Raw genomic sequence first — 23,435 nt, forward strand, 5'->3', positions numbered from 1 at the left:
ACCAAGCTTTGGAGTTAATTAGGTCCAAACTAATGGCAAAGCGATTGAGAATGTCACTGCCTGAATAAAAGGCGGCAGTGACGTCTCGCACGACCCAACAATTATGGACTATGCTCTTGTTGCCAGTGGAGATTTTGAGCATAAGCCTGCTTGGCAAGAGATGTTTGGAATTGGGTGCTTCCAGGTCCATTTCCCACTTGTCAATCAGTTTGAATGTGGGAATGGCTGGATCTTTTAGGAGTTGGCGGAACAGGGCTTCGCCGATGAAGCTCTTACCGTTGTTCACACATACTCGGGCGAGAACAGAGTCCTTCCAATCATTTAACTGAACAGGGATGAACAACTGCTCTCCAATTTGCTGAATATAAACCAGGCTCTGAGCTGATTTCACATCTTTCTGGACTATTGGAGTGGGAATGTCTGATTGTGGATTAGTAAAGAATTTCAGAGTGTTTCCTTCCAGTGTGGAATCCCACCTTAAACTGGAAGTAAGGTTGATTTTCAGAAATAGAGAGGGCCCCCCGACACCAGTCTGTTGTCCTACTGCTATTACTGTCACGTCTGGAATTTGGTTGTTCTGGAAGTGAAATTCTACTTGGTCAGATTTTTGTTCAACCATGTGGCAGGTGCCGTTTAAACTAACATGGTTGACGCTCTGTTTTAATTTTATTGGTTGGTTGGCTAGTCTGGGTCCAGAGGACCTTGTTTACGCAATCTATTAGGGGTGCCAACCTTCTCAGGAGGTCATTCTCTAGTAAACAAGGGGTGCCCTCTGGAGTCACTACTATGACCGGGTGGTTTCACCTTGTGTCGCCCAATTTTGATGTCCAAATCTGCAGTCCCCTCGACGGGAATTTCCTTCCCGTCAAAGTTCTGAAGTTGTCCAGGAAGAGAGGTGAGAGGAAAACAGTAATTCTCCCCCCTTCCTGCATTTAGTTCATCAAAGGCCCTTTTGGACAAAAGGGTAGCTTGGGATCCAGCGTCCACCAGTGCCAACATTGTACCCTGCCCCTGTACTTGTACCGCGGCATAGTATCTTCCCTCCTCCTCAAGGGGGCACAGATAATGCACATTTTTGGACAACTAATGGGCTAATTTTCTGATTTTGGACATTGAGAGAGAAGAGATTTGGGCAGAGTTCGGCAGGGAGTTTTGGGAATCTGAAAGAAAAAGTTGGCAATTGGATATTGATGCAGATTTGGGTTCCCCTGGTTCCGGGTCGCCCCCCCTTTTTTGAGGCAGTCACCAAGATGGGTTTGAATCAGGGGTTTTCGGTATTGTTGGTTCTGGGATAGAATGATGGGTGGCGACAGCTCAATCCCCACATCTACCCAGTCTGGATTGGAATCCCTTGGGACCCATTTTTCTTTGAGAGGAGTTCCCCCATCTCTGAAGGAGAAGATCCTTTTCCCAGGATCCTCGGAGGATGTCTCTCCCTCAAATTGGAAGACCTGTACCTCCTCCACAAAATGGGTCTGTTTGGGTCCTTTGTTTCTCCTACCTCCTCTCTGCTCCTTGGGTGGCAGACTTTCAGGGGTAGGAGATTTTGTTTCCGGTTCCTGGGTTTCCAGGGGCTGTTTACAAGTGGGGAAGGAAGCTTCCTCCAAGGCTTTACACGCCCCTTCCCCTTGTGCCTCCTCCCTGGGAACCGGTGGGTTATCTGGGTTCTACCCCCGTCATTGTTCTGGAGTACCAGGCCGAGAGTTTGGGGCATTCTGTGCCGGCATGCTCATCTGAGGGTTCTGTCGAGCCCTCAGCATGTGACCCAGATCCCGTGCCATATTTTGGACCTGGCGCTCTAACTGTGAAACCCGCTCAGGCTGATACGGGGTTCTATTTTCTCCCCTGGGCTGATCCCGGGAAGGGTAGCTATCCCTTCTCTGGTAGTACCCCAGGTGGGGAAGATTTGGGTACCCCTCCACCCTTGTCCTCCCCTCTCCTGGATTAGGTGGTCTGGGCTCAGGGAATTGGGGAAAGAAGGATGGATGATTTTGGGGCTGGAAATTGGGTGGATACCTGGGGAAAAAGTTCTGCCGAGGGTTTGGTGAATTTCTGCCCTCCTGTGGGAAGTTAGGATGGAAGTTCCCTAAGTTGGGTGCCTGGTTGGATCCCCCCCCCTTGGGTTGGAGGAGTCCACACATACCCCAGGATGGGTCGGTTTCCCTTGTAGCGGGGACTTACATAGTCAGGGGAGCGAGGGACCCCATTTGTGGGACTACCTCCTTGACTCCCTGTCTGTGACTGGCCCGAGGGCCTTCTGGGCTGAGAATATTTCGGTGCAGGCAGGTTTTTAGGCCCCCCATCTCCAAATATAAAATGGGGGCAACCTTTACCTCTGCCAGCTTGGCAGCAGCAGGGGTGCTGGTCGATTTGGGGCTTTTCTGGGTGTTATTTTAATTTTCTATGGGCTTCTGCACCTCATAGATCCGGGTAGCCTCTTCAATGACCCAGTCTAGTGACCTTTTCTCGTGAAAATCTCTCACTAGCTGGGTCATTATGTATTTTGGTAAGGCATGGAAAAACGTATTTACAAACTCTTTGCTGTCCGTGCGCACCCTTCTGGTAGTCTGTGCAAAGGCACGGTTCAATTCCTGCACAAATTCTTGTGGGGCCTGATCCTCCCCACATTGCAAATTGTAGGCTGCCTTGCGAGCCTCTTGGGGATTCCGGTGAACAGAAAAATGTTTCAAGATGGCCACCCTATATGTGGACCATCTTGAATGGTTTTGGTCCTCCAGCCCCGCAAAGAAACTGGAGTATTATGGGGAGAATGTCCATTTTACATACTGAATGCAGCTACTGTTGTCATTCAAATGGAAAGTCTCCATCATTTGCTTGTAAAGCTCCAAGTGTTCCCAAACAGAATACTTGGCGTTCTTGTGATAAGGGGTGATGACACTCCTTATCGCCTTAATCTGTTTTACGGGGTCCTTAAGCAAGGCCCTTTTTGCCTTATTGGCCTTCTTCTTTCGGGTAACCCTAGTCCATTCATCCTCGGACTCAGAGGCACTGCTCCCAGAGGTTCCCCTCTAATCTTCCAGGTTTTCCTGGATTCTGCGAGCCTGGGAATGGCTGGCAGAACGTGGGGACCTGGTCTCCTGTGTCCTGTGACGCTCAGAGGAGTCCAGGATTTGATGGGCACCCCCCGACTGACCTAACTGGGCAGAGGTTTTCAGGATGCCCTTATTGGGCCTACTCTCCTGGGGTTCCCCACTAAATTGCACTGTACATAGGTGCCCATACCCGGATGCCCGCCCATCCATTCCTGGGTGGTACTGGCCTATGAGCCCCATACTTCTGGTTGGATAATAGTCTGCCATCCCCGTGGCCCTGGGCTCATGTGCACCAGGGGACATGAGGGTGGCAGAGTCCAGGGACTGGGAGGGATGAAGGCCTCTGGTACTAGGGCTCCTGTGGTTATGCTCAGGTGTTTCCCTTTCCCAGTGAACCTAATCTCTATCAGCCCCTGCTCCCTTTTGCAATGCAAGAGCCTGTGCTTTCAGTTCCTCAGTTAAGGCCTTACTAGACTATCAGTCTCTCCTGCATGGCTACCTGTTGCTGGAGCCTATCATTGTGCTGACAGAGAGCCTCATTCTCTCTCTGTGCCTCCTGGTTGGTCCTGGAGTAATGGGCCAGTCTTTGCTGCAGGAGGGTTACCTCCTGAGTCCCATCCCTACTGGCCTGTTCCTTTCTTGCCAGAGCATCTTCCACCCTCCTGGTGTGCTCTAACAAGTTCTGATGCTCTTTTTGGAGGTCACCCAGTCCCTGGAGGGCCAAGTGATTTTCTTCACTTTATCCTTTTAATTGGCAGACTTCCTGGCCTAAGGTGTCCCTTTTCTGAATAAGAGCCTGCATCCATGCCGCCAGGTCATCCCTCTGCCTTTTAAGGGCACCAGCTTTCTGGCGCTCTTCCTCAAATTCTGTCTGGGTATCCAGGTCTTTCAGAATCAGTTTGTTGCTCTCTGCCTTCTCCCTATCTAGGTGGCTTTGCAGGGTGACTACCTGCTCAGCACATACCCTATTGAAGTCCAGTTGTTGCTCCAGCCTTTTCTGGCTCTGCAGTAGGGAGTCCAAACCTTCTTGGTAATCCTTCTGCAAGGCCAGAAATCTGGTATCCTGGTCAGACTTTTCCTGTTGCAGGATACCCATATCATCTTTTATTTTAATGGTATACTGCCTACTATCATTTACTGACTCCTGGCTCCTCTGCAGCCTCTGCTCGGAAGAGACCAGGTCAGATTGGGCCTTCTCTAATACCATCAGTTGCCTATTTGCCAGATCTTGGCCTTCAGCACATTTGTCCTGTATGGCTCCCATATATAAATATAAATATGCTGCTACCTTGGCAATCTTGTTGTGCTCATCCTTGGCCTTAGGGGTCATATATAGTTCACTCAGGGCCACATGTAAGGGATCCTGATCTCTCCATATATCTGACCCAGTTACAGTGACCTGTTGCGCGATTGCCTGCAACCACACATTCTGGTCCTGTTCCGTCCATTCGCCTCTCACAAATAGCTTATGTAAGAGGTGCTCTCTGGCTATTTTGATATCTACCAAGGTCGTCATTCTGGAAATTGATTTCCTTCCTGACTTACAGAAGTTAGTATTTTATTTTGCAAAACAGACTGTCTCCTTAGAGCGTCCTTCTTTTGAGGGGTGCTTTAACAACGTAACACAGCGTGGCGATCCAACAGGATTTATGTATCCTGTCAGTTAGCACATTGTATTAAGCTGCACAAATGGTAGATCTAATCCAGACGTCCCGGCTCGAGCCCCCACTCTGTTAAGCGACTTCAATTCAGCACTCCAACTAAGTCAATGCAGAGTCTGGGATGCCCAAGGGAAGCCCTTAATTATATATTTTTATGACAAGTTCCTAGATCTGGATGATAAACCCTTGTATAACGCCCCTCTCTTTGAACCCCCCTGACCTCACTGAGCCAAGAAGTAGGTTTGTTTTGCAAATTAAAAGATTTATTCGAAAATTAAACTATATATATATATATATATCACACTTTTATAATAAATTAATACTTGATCGCACACTTATGAATATGACTGTGATCAACAATGGATAATATTACACTAGCACACATTTGTAATCACTTAGGAGTTGGTATAGAAAGGATAAGGTAGCTGAGAATGCTTTTCAAGGAAAAACAATGATGGAAAGAATGCAGCACAGAAATAAACTGATATGGTTTCAACAAGAGAGAATATAATCACTTTTCCCCTTGTGGCAATTCACTCCCCCCCTATGCAGTATAAAGAGATGGAAGGAGAGCACACAATTTTCAGGGATACCATCAAATGCAATACCAATTCAGTTCCCCCCTAGCAAGCTTCGAGCACAGGGATGATTTTCAAACACAGGCAAGAATACTTTAAATGTGCTTTGCAAAGAAGTGAAAATATGCTAAAAATGGTTTTAATTCCCTATAGGAGATTCAGGGTAGTTAACAGCTACCCTGAATGAGTTCAGGTCAACACTAGCAATGATTCATGAGGGATTATCAGGTTGAAAACGAATTTCAGCAATGCAAGCAAAAGACAGCTATTTTTGACAGGTGAAGAAGTTTGAGCTAGTTTTCAATTCGCTGCACTTTTTCCGAGTGTATCGAGCGCGATTACGGAAAAACTATACGGAGTAGTCGGTTTAGGGCTTGCTGGAAAGCTGAGGATCTTAGCTTTAAGATGGAAGTTAAATCTCGTTCCTAGCATGTATGGTTCAAAAGATACGGACGATTTTGTGGAGGTAGATTTTCAGAAATTAAATAATGATTCAGAATGGCAAATGACACTTTCACAGCTTTAAAATCACAGAATGGACACACGATTTCTATGATGCAGTTCTAGGTAGGCGGAATTGAATGGGATAAGCTTATTTTAAACTAATAGATGACTATGCACAGTTCTGGCTGGGTACTCACTATAAATTTGAAATAGGCCGTCTAGATCTGGTCAACAGGTTTAGCTGCGGTTCTCTCTGCTCTGCTGGTCTGGATCTCTGGTTCTGGCAAAAGTTCTTGGCACTGCACAGCGGTCTGGTCTGGGTCCCTCTGGACACAGCACTGCTTTCTGGGTTCTGGCACAGGGTTCTAGCCAGAATCAAACAGCTCGCCCGGCTGTTGAATAGTTTGGTTAGGTGGCTGTTTCTGAGGCCTGCTGAGAAGGTTTCAGCTTTTGGACTAGACCTCTCTGCTGCAAGTTCCCAAGTCTGGATTCTAAGTTCTGGAGTCTTCTGGATATTGTCTGGTCCGGCAAAATGATTTGCAAGAAATCAGTTTGAAGTGGAAAGTGAATGTCCCTACCTGGATTTCAGTGGGTCTTTTTATGTCTATTGAAAATGGGTGTGTGCATGGGCATAACTAAGCCTGCCCCTCACAACTTATCATTGGCCAAGTTCTCCTCTCTCCCTTGATTGGGGGAAGGAAATGGAGTGTCATCGTGATGAGGTATGTTCATGAGTCAGAGGATCCTCCCCTTGTCACTTTGCACACAAATCTATTTTTGATCCAAATGCATATTTATCTATGTGCAATTTTTCTAATATTATCTGTCCAGTTAACATATTTTCTGTAGCACCAAACCATCCGATCCCTGTCTTTGTAAGATGTCGTGTCCACTTCTGACAGAATTCTGCCCTTTTCATCAAGAACACAACCTCTAAACCTTTCCAGAATGTACACAAATGTGCGCAAAGAATATGGGCATCAGATGATAAAGTGTCAGATTTTTAACATAGACATTTGGAGTAATACCCTATTTTCCGCTACTACCCCCCAGAACATACCACAGAGTCCTAACACCTCTTAAAATGTGCACAGAAAAATCACAGGAATAATGATATTATTGATATAATTTTGACACTTCCGTACTATGAATTATCCATCTTTTTTAAAATAATGCTCTGGCCCAAATGGGTGTGGTTTAGGTTCCAAAGCACATGGGGGAATTTCTGTCTGTCCCCGCCTCCAGCTCAGGTGGCTCCCTGAGGCAGCTCCCCTCCCATTTCCTTCCAAGAGGAAGCCATTTACGACCCCTGATTTAGCATTTGCGTGAGCCAAGGAAAGTTCATTGTTCTGTTTTCCTCCCCTCCCCTGATTCAATCAGAGAGGTGTGATCTCCTTTTGGTGGGGGCAGCAGAATGCAGCCAGGCCTGTGAACAGTAGGTGTTAAGAATTCTCATTAACCAGCAAGGCTTTGAAGTTTCCAGCTAACTCAGGTTCCTTGTCAGCTCCTGAAAGACGGGCCTCCTGTCAGAGTTTAGACCGCTAGCGCCGGTTAGTGTCGAGCGCCGGTACTGCACCCATTTTTGGGAGCTGTCTTGAATTAATACATTTAAAAAAAAGGGATTTTACTTGATAGTATATGATCCTTGCTTAACATGGCATTGCTGTGAATGTGCAGTAGAGTAAAGTAGAACACTCAACCAGAGTTGGATTTTTGTTTGGTGGTTTCGTGCCTATGATCTTAGCAATTTTTGACATTAATAAAAACAGATTTTTAACAGCACCATATTCCTTTGCACTGATTTCGCTCATAGCGCCTCTGGCACATCACGCTCGCACTGGTGGGTGGCAGGTCTGGCGACCATTTTGGTGTGCACAAAACTGCGCGGTTTTCCTGGATTCTGGCGCAAATGTGGGCTTTTCGGCCATCTTGGATTTTCTAAGCCCACAGCACCAAATGTTGTAGCATAATAGTTCAAACGTAGGTCAAGACACCTGACAAGTGGCTCCATATCCCTGGCCACCCCAGCATTAATTCAATTTAGCCATGGCTTCTGCTGTGAGGTGGGTTTCCTGGAGCAGTGCTAGGTCTAGCCTTTTCCTGTGAAGGTAAGATTTAATTCTGTTTCTGCGTAAGAAAGTGCCCATTCCGCGCACATTCCACGTCAGTAGTTTAAGTTGCATTGCCATATTTTGCTGCGGTCATTTCCCAGGAATCCCATCTAGCCCTCCCCATTTGCCCCAAGCAGTCGCCATGAGGGCGCCCCTGCCCTTGCCCTGCCACAGATCTGTTCGATTGTATGTTCTGATCGTGGACCTTCCTCAACCACCCCTTTCTCATCTTGAAGACATTGGAACAGTAATGAACAACAACAACAAGTAACATTAACCAAACAATCGCGCCCAGCGACTGCATTAAACCGCTGTGCTCAGGCGCCCCTGCACTGTCAGTCCCTTTAAGAGGCATCCAGTGCGAGTGTTCACGTGCCGACAACAGGTCCGCACTGGTTATTCCGTGGGTTAGGCCTCATTGTGTTGGCTAGATGGCCAGGTGTGTCTCCAGCCGTTCAAATAAATGCTTTAACGGTCATTTCATTGCGGTAGTTTGTTTCACTATTAGAGCTACAGGTAGTCGCAGTGTTCAGAGTCTGTTCATTTCCTGCATGCCTTTGTATCTCAGGTGACCCTTTCTTTCCCGTCTGCCAGGTTATTGTGTTCTAGCCACATGTTGGCTGCCGCCAGCGTTTCCAGAAATATAGCTTGCCCTTTGTGGATTACCTTCAATCTGGAGGGGTACAGCAGCATGTATTTCAGGTTCAGTTGTCTGAGACGTGCTTTAATCGGTACATAGTAGTTCCTTGCTCGCTGCACAGCTGGCGTATAGTCAGGGTATATGGATATCTTGGAGTCGCCTCGTTCTCTCACCCCGCCCTCCCTTGAATGCTGGAGTATAATTTCCTGGTCTTGGAAATTAAGTATCTTTGCAATCATTGGGCGAGGGTGCGAGCCCGGTGGTGTTTTTTTTTTAAGTGTTCTGTGGGCTCTTTCCACTGCAACGCCCTGCGAGAGCTTGGCTGCGCCCATCTCCTGTTGTAGTAGGGACTCCACATACCTAGTCGGATTCAGGCCTTCCATTCCTTCAGGAATCCCGAGCAATCTGGCGTTACTACGTCTGGCCCTCCCCTCTGCATCTTCAGTTCTTACTTCTAGAGTCGCTACTCTTTTCTCTAGTTCAGCCACCCTGGATTTCAAGTCCGTTGTGGTCTCCGTTGCTTCCAGTAGCCCGGCTTCGACAGTAGACACCCTCTCTGTCAGGTTCCTTGCATCTTGTCTCATCAGTTGCATGTCTGTTTTGACTTCATCAATTTTTGTATCGATAAAGGAGCTCAGGGCTGCCATGGCCTCAAGCACTTGTCCATCCCGATTATCTGTTTCTGCTGATTTCTGAGCTTCTGGTGTGGCTTCTGCTTCCTGCAGCGAGGGCCGTGTTTTTGTTATCGCAAACGCGTCCATTATTGTCAACATTGTTTTGTCTTTATCTTTGGTGGATGGCATGGTAGTTTGGGTGTCCTGTAGTGGCTATGCAGTTGTTCTAAGCACCTTCTAGTGTCCTAATGTAGGCTCCACGGAAGTTCAAACAGCAGGGTCAGGGGTTCGTGTGTGCCACGCTCCCTGCAGTCTCGGTTGCCCTGTGCAGCTCAGCGGTGCTTTGATGGCTTGCCGTGTTAACTTTTATTTTTGTGCGCTCAGTAGTCTGGGCCTGCTCAAGCCTTCTGCCCAGCTTTGTTTCGTTGCGCCCCCAGATTTCTTTTTCGTTGTTTGTAACCCTCGGTGCCCGGTTGTGCCTTTGTTTCTTCCCCCAGTTGGCTTATATCACAATGCAGTCTAGGTAGTTGGGGAGGTTGCGATGGCTTCTTTTGGTCAGGATCAGCAGGTTAGGGAAGTATGTTGCGTTCCTTACACAGTTGACTGTCCTATGTTTGCCTGCGTGGGTGTGTGTCCCATTAAGGCTGTGTTGATCTATGGGGCCAGCCGGTACAGCGGGCTATTTGTTTGTGATGTTTGTGTAGCCTAGTGATTTGATGGGTTTCATGCCCTGCAGTTGCGCTGTGCAAACATAAATCTTTGTGCTTGTTTTCTGTTACAGCACTCTGCCCCCTGTTCGCTCGCATCCTTCCTCGGGGTGTGTTTTTGGACTCTGCCTGCTGGTCGGCACGCCTGGGGTTATGCGACTCAAGCCTCTCTTAGCTACGCCCTATCGGTCCCCCTTTTGCATTCACACTTCCAGAGCCTGGCAGGCTTTGTTGATTGCGCAGCTCACCTTGTGCCTTTCTCCATCGTTCGACTCGACTTGTGCAGCCCACCAATCTGTGGTCCGAGTTCCCTGCTGCTGGATGACTGTACTGCTGTAATGAGGCGCAAAGTCCTCATCGGTGCCAGCCGCCTCCTCTTGACAGCACCCTGCTCGTCCGCTGTCAGTCTCCGCTTACTAGCCAAGCACCTCGATCTACTCATCTCCAGGTCTTCTAAGGGCTTCCTTTCATGTTGCAGCAGTCTGTCCAGCAACGTTTCCAGGTCCAGCCACCTCCACTGTTGTTCACCTCGCCGCCTTGATGTACGTGGCGCTGTTCGGCCCTTCCCCCTACTTAGTTTCAGTATGCGGCTGGATCCGCCATGTTGATTTGCGCAGCGGGTACCCATACGGAGGATATTGCTCACCCTTCCCCGTGCCAATTTATTACGGAATTGCTACCGGGATGAGGGGGAATGCTTCCGATATCACCAAGTGTAATTTTCAGGGTAGTTTGTGCCGTTACACCATCGATGCAGGATCTATAAAAAGGATCACGGCTGGAGCTCAGCTCTGCAGCCACCTCATGCCATGAATGCCAGGCCACACACCCCTATTTCTCTTTATCATAATCAACAATCAACAAACAAATAGAAAATCTACTGGGAAAAGAAAAAATATGGATGAAGGAAATGCAAATTAGAGATATGAGGATGTTAAATAGCCAAACAAGAGGAGACCTAATGGGCGCTAATACATGGCACAGTGGAAAATCTGGAGCATGCCTCGACTACTGCTTCGTGGGTGGCAACACACTCGCCTGGATAAATTCGTTTACAATAATCAAACAAGCAAATAGTGATCATAGCTTGCTTGCAACAGAACTTGCTTGGGAAAAACGAGTGATCACAGGGAACAAAAGAATGATGGAAACTGAAGTATCGTGGGGAAGAAACCGACTAAGGCTGAAAAATCAGATCATACCAAAATTGGTACAGGAATATAAGGAAGCTACAGAGCTACAAGACAAGAGGGTCAAAAACAAATGGCTATTGGAAGCCTTTGTGGTGAAGCACGACCCAACTAAAGTAAAACAAATTGAAAAAAAGCATGCCTTTGATGAACTTGTAGTTGCCAGGCGAAAACAATATAGAGCACACCTCAGACTCATACACCAGACCAACACCATTGAGAAATGTGAACTTCTGAGAAAATGCCGGCAAAGATATAAAATATAAAAACTGGCTGCGCTCAAATAGACATCTGAGACTACAAAGAGATGCAGAGAAGATGCTCGCTGCACTATCGACTAATAACACAAGAAGTACGTGGGACCTAATTAACAACAATGACCTGAATCAATCGGCTATAGGTGTGAACCAAGTCTCGGAAGAAAAGTGGTTTCAGCACTATACCTCATTATATGAAGGGAAAACCCAAGGAAAAACCATAGAGAAGATCCCGGCTGCTACCCCATGGGCCTTGATATTCGATAGAGATGACATCCTTATGCTAATTAAAAAACTTAGCACTTCTCGGGCGGCAGGCCGAGATGGCATTTCGAATAAAATGCTGAAAGACAACTATGAAGACTGGTCCGATTTAATACATGCGCTCTTCGAACAAATAATAAAAGCAAGGCAAATTCCAACCACGTGGACTGAGGCTTATATTGTGCCCATCTACAAAAAGGGGGATCGAGGCAATCCCAGGAATTACAGACCGATAGCGTTGTTAGATTCAATCGGCAAGCTATTCGCGTCTATCCTCTTAAGGGATCTAAAAAAATGGGCTAACCAGATTAACATCCTGGATGAGAGACAAACAGCTTTCGTTAGCGGTGTTGGCACTGCCCTCAACTTATCTCTGATCAACTTATTGAAGGCAAAGGCTTCGGAAGGAAAAAAAACGACCTACCTGGTCTCGATCTCGAACAGGCGTTTGACGGTATAAATAGAGAGCGCATGTGGTCAAAATTGAGGAATTGGGGGTGCCCAAAGGATCTGCTGGAAGCTATGCAAGCCCTATACACCGATACCGCGATACAGATCCAAATTACTGCTAATGGAGGACTTTCCAGGAAGATAAAAACTTTTCGAGGCATAAAACAAGCATGTGCTCTAGCCCCCTTCCTCTTTGTCCTATATATGGCAGACATGAAGACCACCCAGGATCAGATCCGGGCTTTCCCTCCGAAGATCAACGGAACTGAGGTACCATGGATGATGTATGCGGATGACGCAGTATTCGCAGATCAAACGCAGATAGGACTGCAGCGACGGATTGTGGCCTTTAATAAGTATCTAAAAAACAACGACGTGAAGATCAATGTAAAAAAAAAAAAAAAAAAATCGATGATTCTAGCCATGAGGGCCTGCCGTGGAAAAAAATCATCAGGAAAAATCCAGACAAGGAAAAACTGGAGGAGGTGGATACCACAATATACCTTGGGATAAGGATTAATAAAAACAGCAATGAACAGGCACATTACATGCTGATCCGAGAAAAACTATCAGCCTTGACCAACCAAGGAATACTTCTACACCGCAGATATGGCAAATTCTCACTGGCTCCGGTAACAACTTTTTATAAACAAAAGGTGGTGGCAGTAATCACGTATGGAGCAGAGGCACTTCTAGCCCTAAAATGGGAAGTTTGGAATTTATGCGAAGCCTACTTTTGGCGAAAGATCTTACGCCTCCCGAACTCTCTCCCGATAGAGATCATAAGGACAGAATTAAGGCTCCAATCTATGGCTTCAATCACAATATGGAAAACCTTGTCCCTCTATAGAAAGTGCATCCTTGACAGCCCAGCCCAGCCGTTTAAAATCTTAATACAGACCGAGACGCAAAATGGAGAGAAGATCTTACACGAATGGAAGATAAGATGTGAAGCGACTTTGGAAAAGCTAGACATCTCGGAAGAGACCTTAAAGTGTAATCCAGATAAGGCCAAAAGATCTGTTCGGGAAAAGGATTGGGAAGAAACACAGGAGAAAAGCCTGTCAAGGAATCTGTGCCACAACATCATCTGGGAAAGAAAGGGTTTAAATATGCTCCCACCATACTTGCTGAAATTTCCATCTGCCCATTTCAGAGACTTGCTCATGCGTTGCAGGCTTAATGTATGGTATTCCCGAGAGGTAAAATGGAGAAGACGACTTATTGACAAATCGATGGCATACTGCAGGTTCTGTAAAAACAGGACCCAAATAGAATCTATCAGACATGTGATGCTAGTTTGTCCGACGCTCGCACTGAAACGACAAGTATACATGGGAAGCTATACCATCAATATTACTGAGGAGACGGAAGAGGAGTACTGGGAGCGGCTAATGACAGTCAAAAAGGTCGGTAAGACCTTAGATGCATTGAAATTTGTCGAAGCACTAAAACTGGACCAGGAGGTTGACGATCCTGAAGTGTGAGCTAAATTGACTAAACTGGACAGACCAAGAGAATTGGTTTTGGGAAAAGTCACTGCATCTACGTAACTTTGGATATGCACTCATCTAATATTGATGAACTGACATGAAGGAGTGTTAAAGGTTTAAATTTGATTAACCAATAAAACAAAAAAAAAACAAAAAACAAAAAAAATCAACATTTCATTCTTATTCAATGCGCACAAGCCAAAAAATAAAAGATTAGCAAAAAAGGAGGGACCATATGTATGAAGGATGTTGCATATGCAAAACCAGTACATAAACTGGCAGGCTTCATGAATGTAAAGTGTTTGCTTGCAGTGAACAAAATAGATACTGCAATTTGCAAAGGACACTGCAAATGACACATATTGCAATCTATTCTAAGTTGTAAAGTACCTTTGAAGAAAAGTGAATTTTAATGCACAGCTCTATTGCTTTCTCTATGTCTCCAACTCTTCAATCTTCCGTCCCACAACACCAGTAGAGACAGTGCTTTCTATCTCTCTTTGTCCACACAGTAAGGTTCTCTCATTCATGTTGTGACAGTCTGACCTATAATGTTATTCTAGGGATTTCCCAATAAGCAAGTTCTTCCTAGAGGCTAGTATGGGTTGGGAAATGACAACCACATCTTGTGCTGCATGACATATGTTAGGCAGAATCCTGTGCAGTGCCCTTAGGGACCACTACACTCAATTAAGACTACAGGTGGCAATACAAGTTTTACCTTTAGTACAAGCCTGCACTACTATGTCAAAGTGGTAGCAGTGGCGGAGCAGCTAGGCTTATCTCAAGAGTATATGAGCAGTAGCAGAGATTACACAAAGGGACCACAATTACTGTGACTCAAGCAAACACTGACTCAAGTTTTCAGGTAGAAAAATATAAGTACATTTATTTTTAAACCATTTGTTGTAAACATGACACTTCTATTAGATTAAAACCACTCGAAAAATATACTACAACTAACCAATTCACTTTGTACAGTATGTCTCAAGGTAAGTACCCTGTGTTTGAATGGACCGGTGTTACGAACAAAACAGGTTACCGCAAATATGATTGCGATCACTTTTTGACAGTTCGGTCTAATAACTAAACGTGTATCCGTGACATGAAATGCTACCGGGGCAAAAACACACTTAGCACCTGAGATACCCAGAGGGAGTTGGAGGCAAAAATCACAGGCAATACTTTGGTTAGGCAGACAGAATCGAGAAACACTCAGAGACAGGAGTTCAAGAGTCAAAGGGCCGGAGCTAGGGTTAAGTGACACCGGGGACCTGTTGCCGAAGATCACACAGTCAGACAGTTCTCGATTCAACGTAGCCAAGTCAATGTTCGGAAGCAAAGGTTATAAGAAGGAGAGCAGACAAGGGCAAGCCTTGAAGATGAAGAAAAGGGGTTCAACCTCTTTCCTCAAGCAGGACACAGTACCTTATTCCAATGATGCAGCTGGTGCCCTGGCAGTTGTTCCTGTTGGTGTCCCGCAGACCCACGGTTCCTGAAGCTTCGAGGAAAAGGACGACGTCCGAAGGGGGTCTACACCACACAGGGATGAAGCCGGCAGCAGCGACAATGAATAAAAGATGCGCTCCTTAAAAACAGGAGAGGTTCTTCAGGTGGCTATCCGGACCACTACAGCAGTGTGCAGCGATTTCGACCACAAAGGCGACCTCTGGCTGAAGAAGATGAGCTGGTTATCCCCACCAGGCTCAAGGGACGAAGACTCTGGACTGGATCTTCTCTAGTCGTCGAAGGGTAGATAGCTCCGGACTGCATCAGGGCTTCACCGGGACGGGGTAGTTGCAGCAATCGTCGTTCTACCCGCTTCTCTTCGGTTTCTTGTAGTTCCAGTGGCGATTCTGACTTCTAGTCCAAGAGACCTGCCTTCTATGCTCAAAACCTCCACTCACACAGCCTGGCTGTCAATCACCCAGCAGGGGGGTTGTCTAGCCGGGACAACCAGCTCAGCCAATCATGGCAAAGTGCAACTTGGGTTTCCTAGGATACCCTGTGCAAGGAGCGACTACACCCCTCCCTCACATTCAGCCCACCTAGACACCCAGGCGCCTGGTGGAGGGCTTCTGGGCAGAAGGCGCCAAAAGACGGTGAACAAAGAAGAACCTAGTTTGCCGCGCAAAGTAAAACACAAGAAGGACTTTAACAAAAAGAAATGGCGAATAAACCCAACCGGAGCCAAAAGAAAGACAATTTGGTCAAGCGGGTTTATGTTCGGGGCTAATATAATAGCCTAAAACAGTACCACATTTATCTAATATAATCGCGGTACAAAAGTTAGGGTAGATACCACGGCCACCAGCCAAGTCTAAATGTTGAAAGAGCTAAACAATGCTCTAGGAGACAAAGATAACAAGGGCTACGGATTAATGCTTTCCAGTCCTCCATGTTAAATCGGGTGTCCTGGATCTGTAGTTAAATGACTAAGAAAAGTTAATGGCAAATGTACCCTTTTCTGGGGGACAGTAGTCAGCCTCAGAAATGGAGTCGGTGGGAAGTCTAAAAAGACAACCCTGTGCCACGGCACTGAAGGTGCTGTGTGACACACAAAAGAAGGGGGCTACTGAAGTGGTGTACTTCAGAGTCCACAATCACAAAAACAGAGAAATATACCTGGCAAAACACAGGTAAGAGTGGGGGGAAAGCTCACACTCTTACCAAGTGGAAAAAAATAAAATCCAGAAGTCCAGCAAAGCTGCTGGGGGACTCATTAGGTGAGGGAAATTAGCCATAAATGAGAATTCTCCCTAACAACATATAACTGACCCGTCCCAAGCCCTATTGACCTTGAAAAGACAGCCCTCCCTGCCTGCCAATTTCACCAGAAGAGCATAGCTCTCTGACTATCTCATATACAAACAGGGACCTCACACCTATCTTGCTATACTCCATCCGGCAGACTGGCCTAACAGTTGAATTGGAGATATTTCCCAGCATAAAGGCGGGGTCATGGCTCTTCACCTGATATATCGCCAACTACCTCTGCCAAACTTGTCTCCACTACCGGTTATGATACAAACCCATGTACCATAATCTTACTACCAGGAATGCTTTCAGTAATGTTTCATTCCATTCTGTGTTGCAATCTGCACTTCATATTTTCCCCTCTGAGCAGTTACATTGCATTGGAATGAGAAGTCTAAGTATTTGACTAGAGCTGAAGAGCAAGAAATAATTTGTGCCAAGTCGAATGGCTATTTTTCAGCCTTAATTCGGCCAAATAATTACTCAAAGCCGAAATTTGGTACATCTCAACTAAAATGCATTTTGTACTACCTGCTATGCATGCAGCATCTGTGCCTGTGTGGCCCGGGTGGAGGCACAGACAGCCCGTGCTTATATCCGATCCTGTGTCTTGTTGGCTGCAGTGACTTTTCAGCAGTAAGTCATTTTCATTTTTTATTTACATGCCCCACAGTAGGCTGGACTAAGCTATAAGCTCTGCAATGATACCGGAATCAGACCAGATCCCTGCATGTCTGCAACCGCCTGCTTTCTGGACCACTGCACTAATATCATGGCTGGTCTACTCAAGCATAAAAGGTGCTCAATTGTGCGTCATTCCCTTTGTTGCATTGCAGGGTAGTAACGGTATGTTCCATATGGAAACGCAGCACACTGGGAGCAACAATTCAAATGGCTCATGAATCATGATTCACATGAATCTGCAGAAATAATGTAATGATGTACTTGCAGCCGGTGTTTTATTGTAGTAACAGCAATATAATGATATTCATTTGCCCAATGAAGCTACAATACTCACAAAGAGTGTTGATGAAGGCAGTATAAAGTTCCTTGGTAAGAAGAGGGTCGGGCATGTCTCTCAGAAACTCCTTTAATAAAGCAGCCACATCGTGCACGCTGTGCTCCTCGTCCAGTACCACATCTATCCCACGGTCGAACTCTTCACGTAACTGCAAGGAACCACAAAAACAGGAATGTCCACACAAGCATATCAGATGCACAAGTAAATGTCAAAAAGGGAAAGTAGTTCACAGAATTACCATGTTGAAACCAATATTATCTTTCATAGTGCAAAAAGTGACATCACTGAGTGTTAAGTCATAAATGCTAAAGAATAAAATACAATTAAAAAATGTCCTGCATTACAAGGAGACCTGCCATTTCTCTGCTCAGGAATGTAGGATGCGTTCAGATTTTTGAAGGGTTCCCTCACAATATGGCAGCGCTGCAAATGTCCAACAGTGGCACTCCAGCTAACAGAAGAGTAATAGAGGATTGTGACGATTTACTAGATGTCGTCACTGCTCCCTGAGGGGAAGCCCTGTCCCATGAGGCCAGGGATGTGAGGCTGCTCCCCAATAGTCCTCCCGGGGGGTGGTATAATGCGGAAGGATCTCATGAGGGGGGGCGGACTTCCCCTCTCGGGATAAGGTTGACCATCTAGGGTACAGCCCTTATTTGAACATCAACCTCCCACTTCCTCTAGCCACTCCTTCCTCAGCTAACCTTTTTGTACACAGTAGACCTATGTACTGTTATAAGGCAGAGTACCTCAAGCGTACTGAGACGAAGAACAACAGAACCCAGGTAATCCTAGTATTGGAGCGAGTTGGCCCTGCGGAGCAATGCAGATGAAACCTGTGAAAGAGACAAAGGACATACAATGAGCCCAGACACTGCTGGCAACACTGTATAAAAATCAACAATGGACTAAACGCTTGGTCTCTAGCAGCTGCAGAAGACTGCAGGTGTGTCGTGCACCAAAAGCGCAAGATATCAACCTGTATCGCTGATCTGGATGGAGAGAGCTCCAAGGATGCTGGCAGTCCGCTGCGTCTGATGATCGGGAGGTCTGCAGGAGCACACCTGTACACAGTAGTGTCGAGAGGAGGAAGGAACGCAGAAGGCAGCCGACAGTGCCGTCACACAGCCGCAAGCAAAGCAAGACACTGGAGATGCCGAACAGAATGCCCGCCAACCCAGGAAAACCTGTGATCTGGCGAAAACCCAAACAAGGTAAAGGGTGGCACGGGTGACCCGGAGGAAATGAAGGGCTGTTTACCAAGAGGGCACATGCAGTTCTCCTTAGGCCCCTTTGAAATCCTAATGCCTAGGTGGCATGGCAGGTCCAGACATCCTACAAACCTTCTCCTCCTCATCTGATTGGTGGAACAGAGCCTGTTGACCAACCAGGGAAGAATCGAGGACCCCACAAACAATAAAGAGAACTTGAGAGGGAGAGTCCCTCACAACAGTGGCAGGGATAAACCCACTGACAGCCAAAGGGGGGTCAGGGACCCTAAACCAGATACAAGTCATCTTCCTCGTGGCAGTACTTCACAGGGAAGTGAACCAAGTGGGCCTGATCAAAGAAGAGAAGCCAGGCTCATGGGCCCTCCTAAACACTTAGAATTGGGTGTTGTAGGTGTGAGGCCTAGTGAAAAGAGGAATAGGGGATAGGAGTCATTCCCCCTTCTTTTAAGGAACTAATAACAACATACCGGGAGAAGTGAGTCTTTCTCCTCGAAATCTGGACTGACAGTAAGGTCCTACAAGGCCTGGGGTAGGGAGTCATTCCCCTGGGGCTATCTGAAACTGGACATCAGAAGAAGGGAGACATTCTCCTGGTTCACCAAGGAACTATTGCTTTGGAACTTTACCATCCGGGGAAGAAGGCCTTTCGCCCTGACAACGTGTGAGACCAGAACAGTACTGCCTTATTCTTTAGTTTCGAGTGTAGGGGACAGAACTAAGGTTTTCTTGACACAGGAGAGTGGACACTTGAGTTGACAGATATCCTGACACTCAACTTATCTCTTTAGTTGAGGCAGGGAAAAAACTCTTAGGAATAGGGATAGATAGGTTTTCTCTTTCTTTACTATTTAATAATGGCCTTTAGCCCCAAACATGACACCTTTGAGACAGCTTATGTCTTCTACACCCTTACAGGATATAGATCTTGTGGAATGTACTTTTGGTCGTCCAAGCATCGCTTGGCTTGTCTATGGTAAAAGGCAATGCATGTTGACAGCCACCTGGAGATGGAGGCCTCAAATGCCTTTGCCTGCACTATTAGGTCCATAGCCTATAAATATATGTGAAGATTTGCAAAACACTTGATGCAGGGTCCATTTAGTATTTAAGAGTCCTTATCACATCCAAGGAATAGAGGGACGTTTCAACTGGGAATGTCGGGACACTGAAGAAAACAGGCGGCACCAATGGCTTGTTGAAGTGGAATTGCCCTTGTGGAATGCTAGAGTAAGGCGGCTGCATGGACAGAACTTGGATTTTGCTTGCTCTCCTCACAGAGGCAATGGCCACTATAAATGCTGCCTTCCATTAAACAAATTTCATGTTAGCTCTGTGCATAGGTTTCAACAGGGCTCGCATTAGTCTGCTGAGATTGTTATTTAGTTCCCAAGAAGGGGCGGGTTTGCTCACCGTGGGAAAGGTCCTGAAGAGCCCCTTCGTGATTTCCTTGAAACGTCTGTGGAAACATAGTGAAGGGGCCAAAGTACATGTGTAGCGAAACATAACCCTGGCAATGTTCTTTCTGATGGATGTTCCTCCCATGGATTACTCATCTTTGATATATTTGTATCCTGCTTTGCAGTCTCTGAAAAATGTTCAACATCTGGGGGTGCTGTTTGGCATCAGCATCTCTCGACAGTTACCATTATTCTTGACGTGACATTGATGGTGCTATCAACGGGTTATATGTGATTTTACCAAAAACCTATTAGTAGAGGAATTTCTTACTGAAAATATTAGACATTTTTTTTATTTGGGGTGGGATCACCCTCCTAAGCCCCCTGTTTCCCCATGTTTGTAACCCCCCTAACCTCTCCCTAACTGTTTTAACCCATTACCCCCACACTCCCGATATAAATATATATTTTAAAAAAAAAGAAATCAGTATTTTTCTGTAAAATAGTTTGGGACAAAATGCCTCTACTAAAAAGTTTTTGTAAAATCACTGGATACCGTATAAATAGCACACATTGCACCCGTAGCAACGGTTCCGTTTTTCCCTCTTTCTGCTCAGCCGTCTTGAGGAATATATAACCTGCATGGGTACTGAAAGAGAGAAGTATAAATTTGCACACAGTCACAGAAGGGTAAGGCTTGGAGGGTGATGAAGAATCTGTGGGAGGAACATTCATCAGAAAGAAAATGACCAGGGATGAGTAATTTGTTCTTCTAATGGACTGCGTCCTCCCAAGGATTCCTTTGAAACCAATGTTATGGTATTAGGCGCGTTATAAAAAAAACAAATAAATGCATATTTGATAGGCTCTGATAGCAGTTTTGGAGATGAAGGTGGGAGAAGTTCATTTTCTGTGGAATTCCGGGGGAACGCTCTTCCAAAGCGAGCATCCTAGCCCGGCAGGGTGTCTAATGCTTTGAGAAAGTACAAAGTGAGGACCAAGTTGCAGCATTGCAAATGTACCTCTTTGGACCGCCGAAGTGGTTGCCACTCCCCTGGTGAAATGGGCTTTTAGATTTTCAGGGACATCTTTTCCAGCAATACTGTACTTTACGATTATACTGCACCAACACACCCAAAGGCCTCAGGGCGCACACTTATGACAGAAAACTATTACTAAATCTAAATGAAAGGGTTAGAGGCTAATGAGAGAGAAACTAATCTACCCCTCTAGTAAAGAGAAGGGTTATGACTGCCTTCCTAAAAGAGGATGATGAATGAATCGATCTAAGAGTTAGTCGAAGCTCATTCCATGTATGTAGGGTCAAAGGGTGCAGGAGGAGGAGACCGACACAAATGTGTCATGTTTGGGTCTTTAGACTTTTATCAGCCAAATGAAAAGCAAGAGAAACTGAACTTTCCCCAACTCTAAAAGGGGTTTCCCAGCCTCAACTTAAATACTAATGGGTCTGTCAGAATGTCCGTAACTTAAAGAATCCACCGTCTGGTGTCAAATCCCATCTCTGTCCCTTAAACTTCAAACTTACTCCCAGGAGAATGACTCCCTTCTCCGGGTATTCGATTCCAGAAATTCACAAATCAAACAAGGGTTTCCTTTTTCCAGAAAAAAAACCCTGGTTGAAAGTCCCAAAATGATAGTTCACATTTCTATCCAAGGCGAATGCCTCCCTTCCACTGGATCTTTGGTTTATTTTTCTCTTCTTTGCACTTGAACTACCTGGCTCACTTCACTGCCCAGTATTGCCACGAGGAAGAGTACTTCTGATATTGAAGATTATTTTAGTGTTGGGTCCACAATCCTTGGTTCTCTTCTTTTGCCCGACCCCCTGGTTTACTCTCCAGCCGAGGACTGCCACGAGGAAGCTTACTCGAAATACTGCTTCTCTTTGGGGTCCTCAACCCTTTTTCTCTTTTTTCTTTAGCTGGCCCCCTTGGTTGACGCTACTGCCAAGGACTGTAATGAGGAAGATGACTTAAAATGCTGCTTCTCAGGGTCTTTCTGACCCTTCCCTGTTGGTCAGTGGCATTTACTTGTCCACCCCAATGAGGAAGCTTTCCTCTTAATTCTGTTGTAGGTTACTCAGGGTCCCTGGCCCATCTTTGTCTTTGCCTCAGCCCTGCGACGCTTGTGGCGTTTTCCGGAGACCCTGCTACACTTCTGTGTCCCTGCCGGCCTGCTTGTACCTCCTGTTACCTTCAGGGTACAGCAGCAGCACTTCCCAGGACTGGAGCTGGTCTTCTGCCTGCTTCCTCCAGTCATCTGCCTTGGCTGGTGTCTGCTCCGCATGCTTTGGCTCGCTGCATTATCAGTACTAGGGTGGAACCTTGCAGTCCTCCTTTTCACAGTGTTCGTACCACTGCCTCACCTGTATGTTGCTGGGCCTGTAAACTTTGGATCCTGGAGAGCTGCCTTCCGCTTCCCGCTGAGATTCTCTGCTTTCCACTGCGCAACTGCTCCGCATCTGACTTCTTCCAAACCTGCTGGTACTCTGGGGCTGGTTTGATAACAGTGTAAGTCTGTTGCTGATTTTTATACAATGTTGCCAGCCTGGTTTGGGCCCATAGTATAAGTCCTTCCTCTCCTTCACTGGATCCATGTTCAGAACTCTGCGGGGCCAACTCGTTCCAGTACCTGGATTACTTGGGTTTCTGTAGCTCTTCTTCGTTTTAGTACTTTTAAGGACACTCAGGTTTTCTACCTTGCAACAATGCATTGATTTTTTCTCTAGAAAAAGGTTAGTAGAAGAAAGAGGGGCAAGAGTATGGAGGTGTATGACTTTGGTTCACTAAGTCAAATGCTGCTGACAGGTCCAGAAGCATCAATAATGCCATATAACTCTAATCAATGGCAAGCAGCATTTGATTTCAGCTCAAGAAGTGCCATTTCGGTTCCATAACGGACACAAAAGCCAGATTGTTGCACCCCCTTCAAATTATTATCTTTGATAAAGGCTTGCAGGAAGATGAAAGCAACTTTATCAAGAATTTTCAGAAAAAAAGGGGACCTTGGTGATAGGGCGGTAATTTCCTGCTATCTCAGGCTTGAGGTTGCTTTCGAGGTTGTCCTTTTCTAGGAGTGGTGTAATCAATGATTCCTTGATGGAAGAAGGAACCAAAGACCCAGCAAAAGATGGATTAATGACCCTGGTGATACAAGAAACAAAAACATCAGAGTTCTTAATGAGGTTTGCCAGACACATCTCCTATGCAGGAAGTAGGTTTCATTCCCCTCATGGACCTCATGATGTGAAAAGAAAGGCACAAACTGAGGAGAAGAGAGATTGAGGGATGCTTGACGAGACATAATGTTCTGTTGAACAGATTTTATTCTTACAAACTTGTCTTGAACCGACTGACACCAGGCATCAATCGGATCTATGTGATTTTAGCGAATTCTAAAATATTGATTGCATTTCTACTGAAACATAAATAACAAATAAAATACTGAATTTTGTTTTTTGGCGGTCCCCTCCAATCCCCTGGTTTCCTCATGTTGAAAATCCCGTCCCAAACCCCTCTCCATCAGATTTAGCCCTCTAGCCCACC

The 23,435-nt window shown here is 46.0% G+C and overlaps 1 protein-coding gene across 2 annotated transcripts in view; it reads right to left on the reverse strand.

The window, feature by feature from the left end:
- The window catches only part of ARHGAP6 (Rho GTPase activating protein 6), a 2,190,479-nt gene that overhangs the window by 430,963 nt on the left and 1,736,081 nt on the right, over nucleotides 1–23,435 (reverse strand). For both annotated transcript variants that reach the window (XM_069639186.1, XM_069639187.1), the window contains exon 7: nucleotides 17,238–17,388. In XM_069639186.1, the coding sequence (XP_069495287.1) occupies nucleotides 17,238–17,388 (151 nt within the window). The remainder of the gene's footprint in view (nucleotides 1–17,237; nucleotides 17,389–23,435) is intronic.

The sequence above is a fragment of the Ambystoma mexicanum genome, chromosome 7q, assembly GCF_040938575.1.
Source record: "Ambystoma mexicanum isolate Mex_15411 chromosome 7q, UKY_AmexF1_1, whole genome shotgun sequence".
NCBI classification, from domain to species: domain Eukaryota; kingdom Metazoa; phylum Chordata; class Amphibia; order Caudata; family Ambystomatidae; genus Ambystoma; species Ambystoma mexicanum.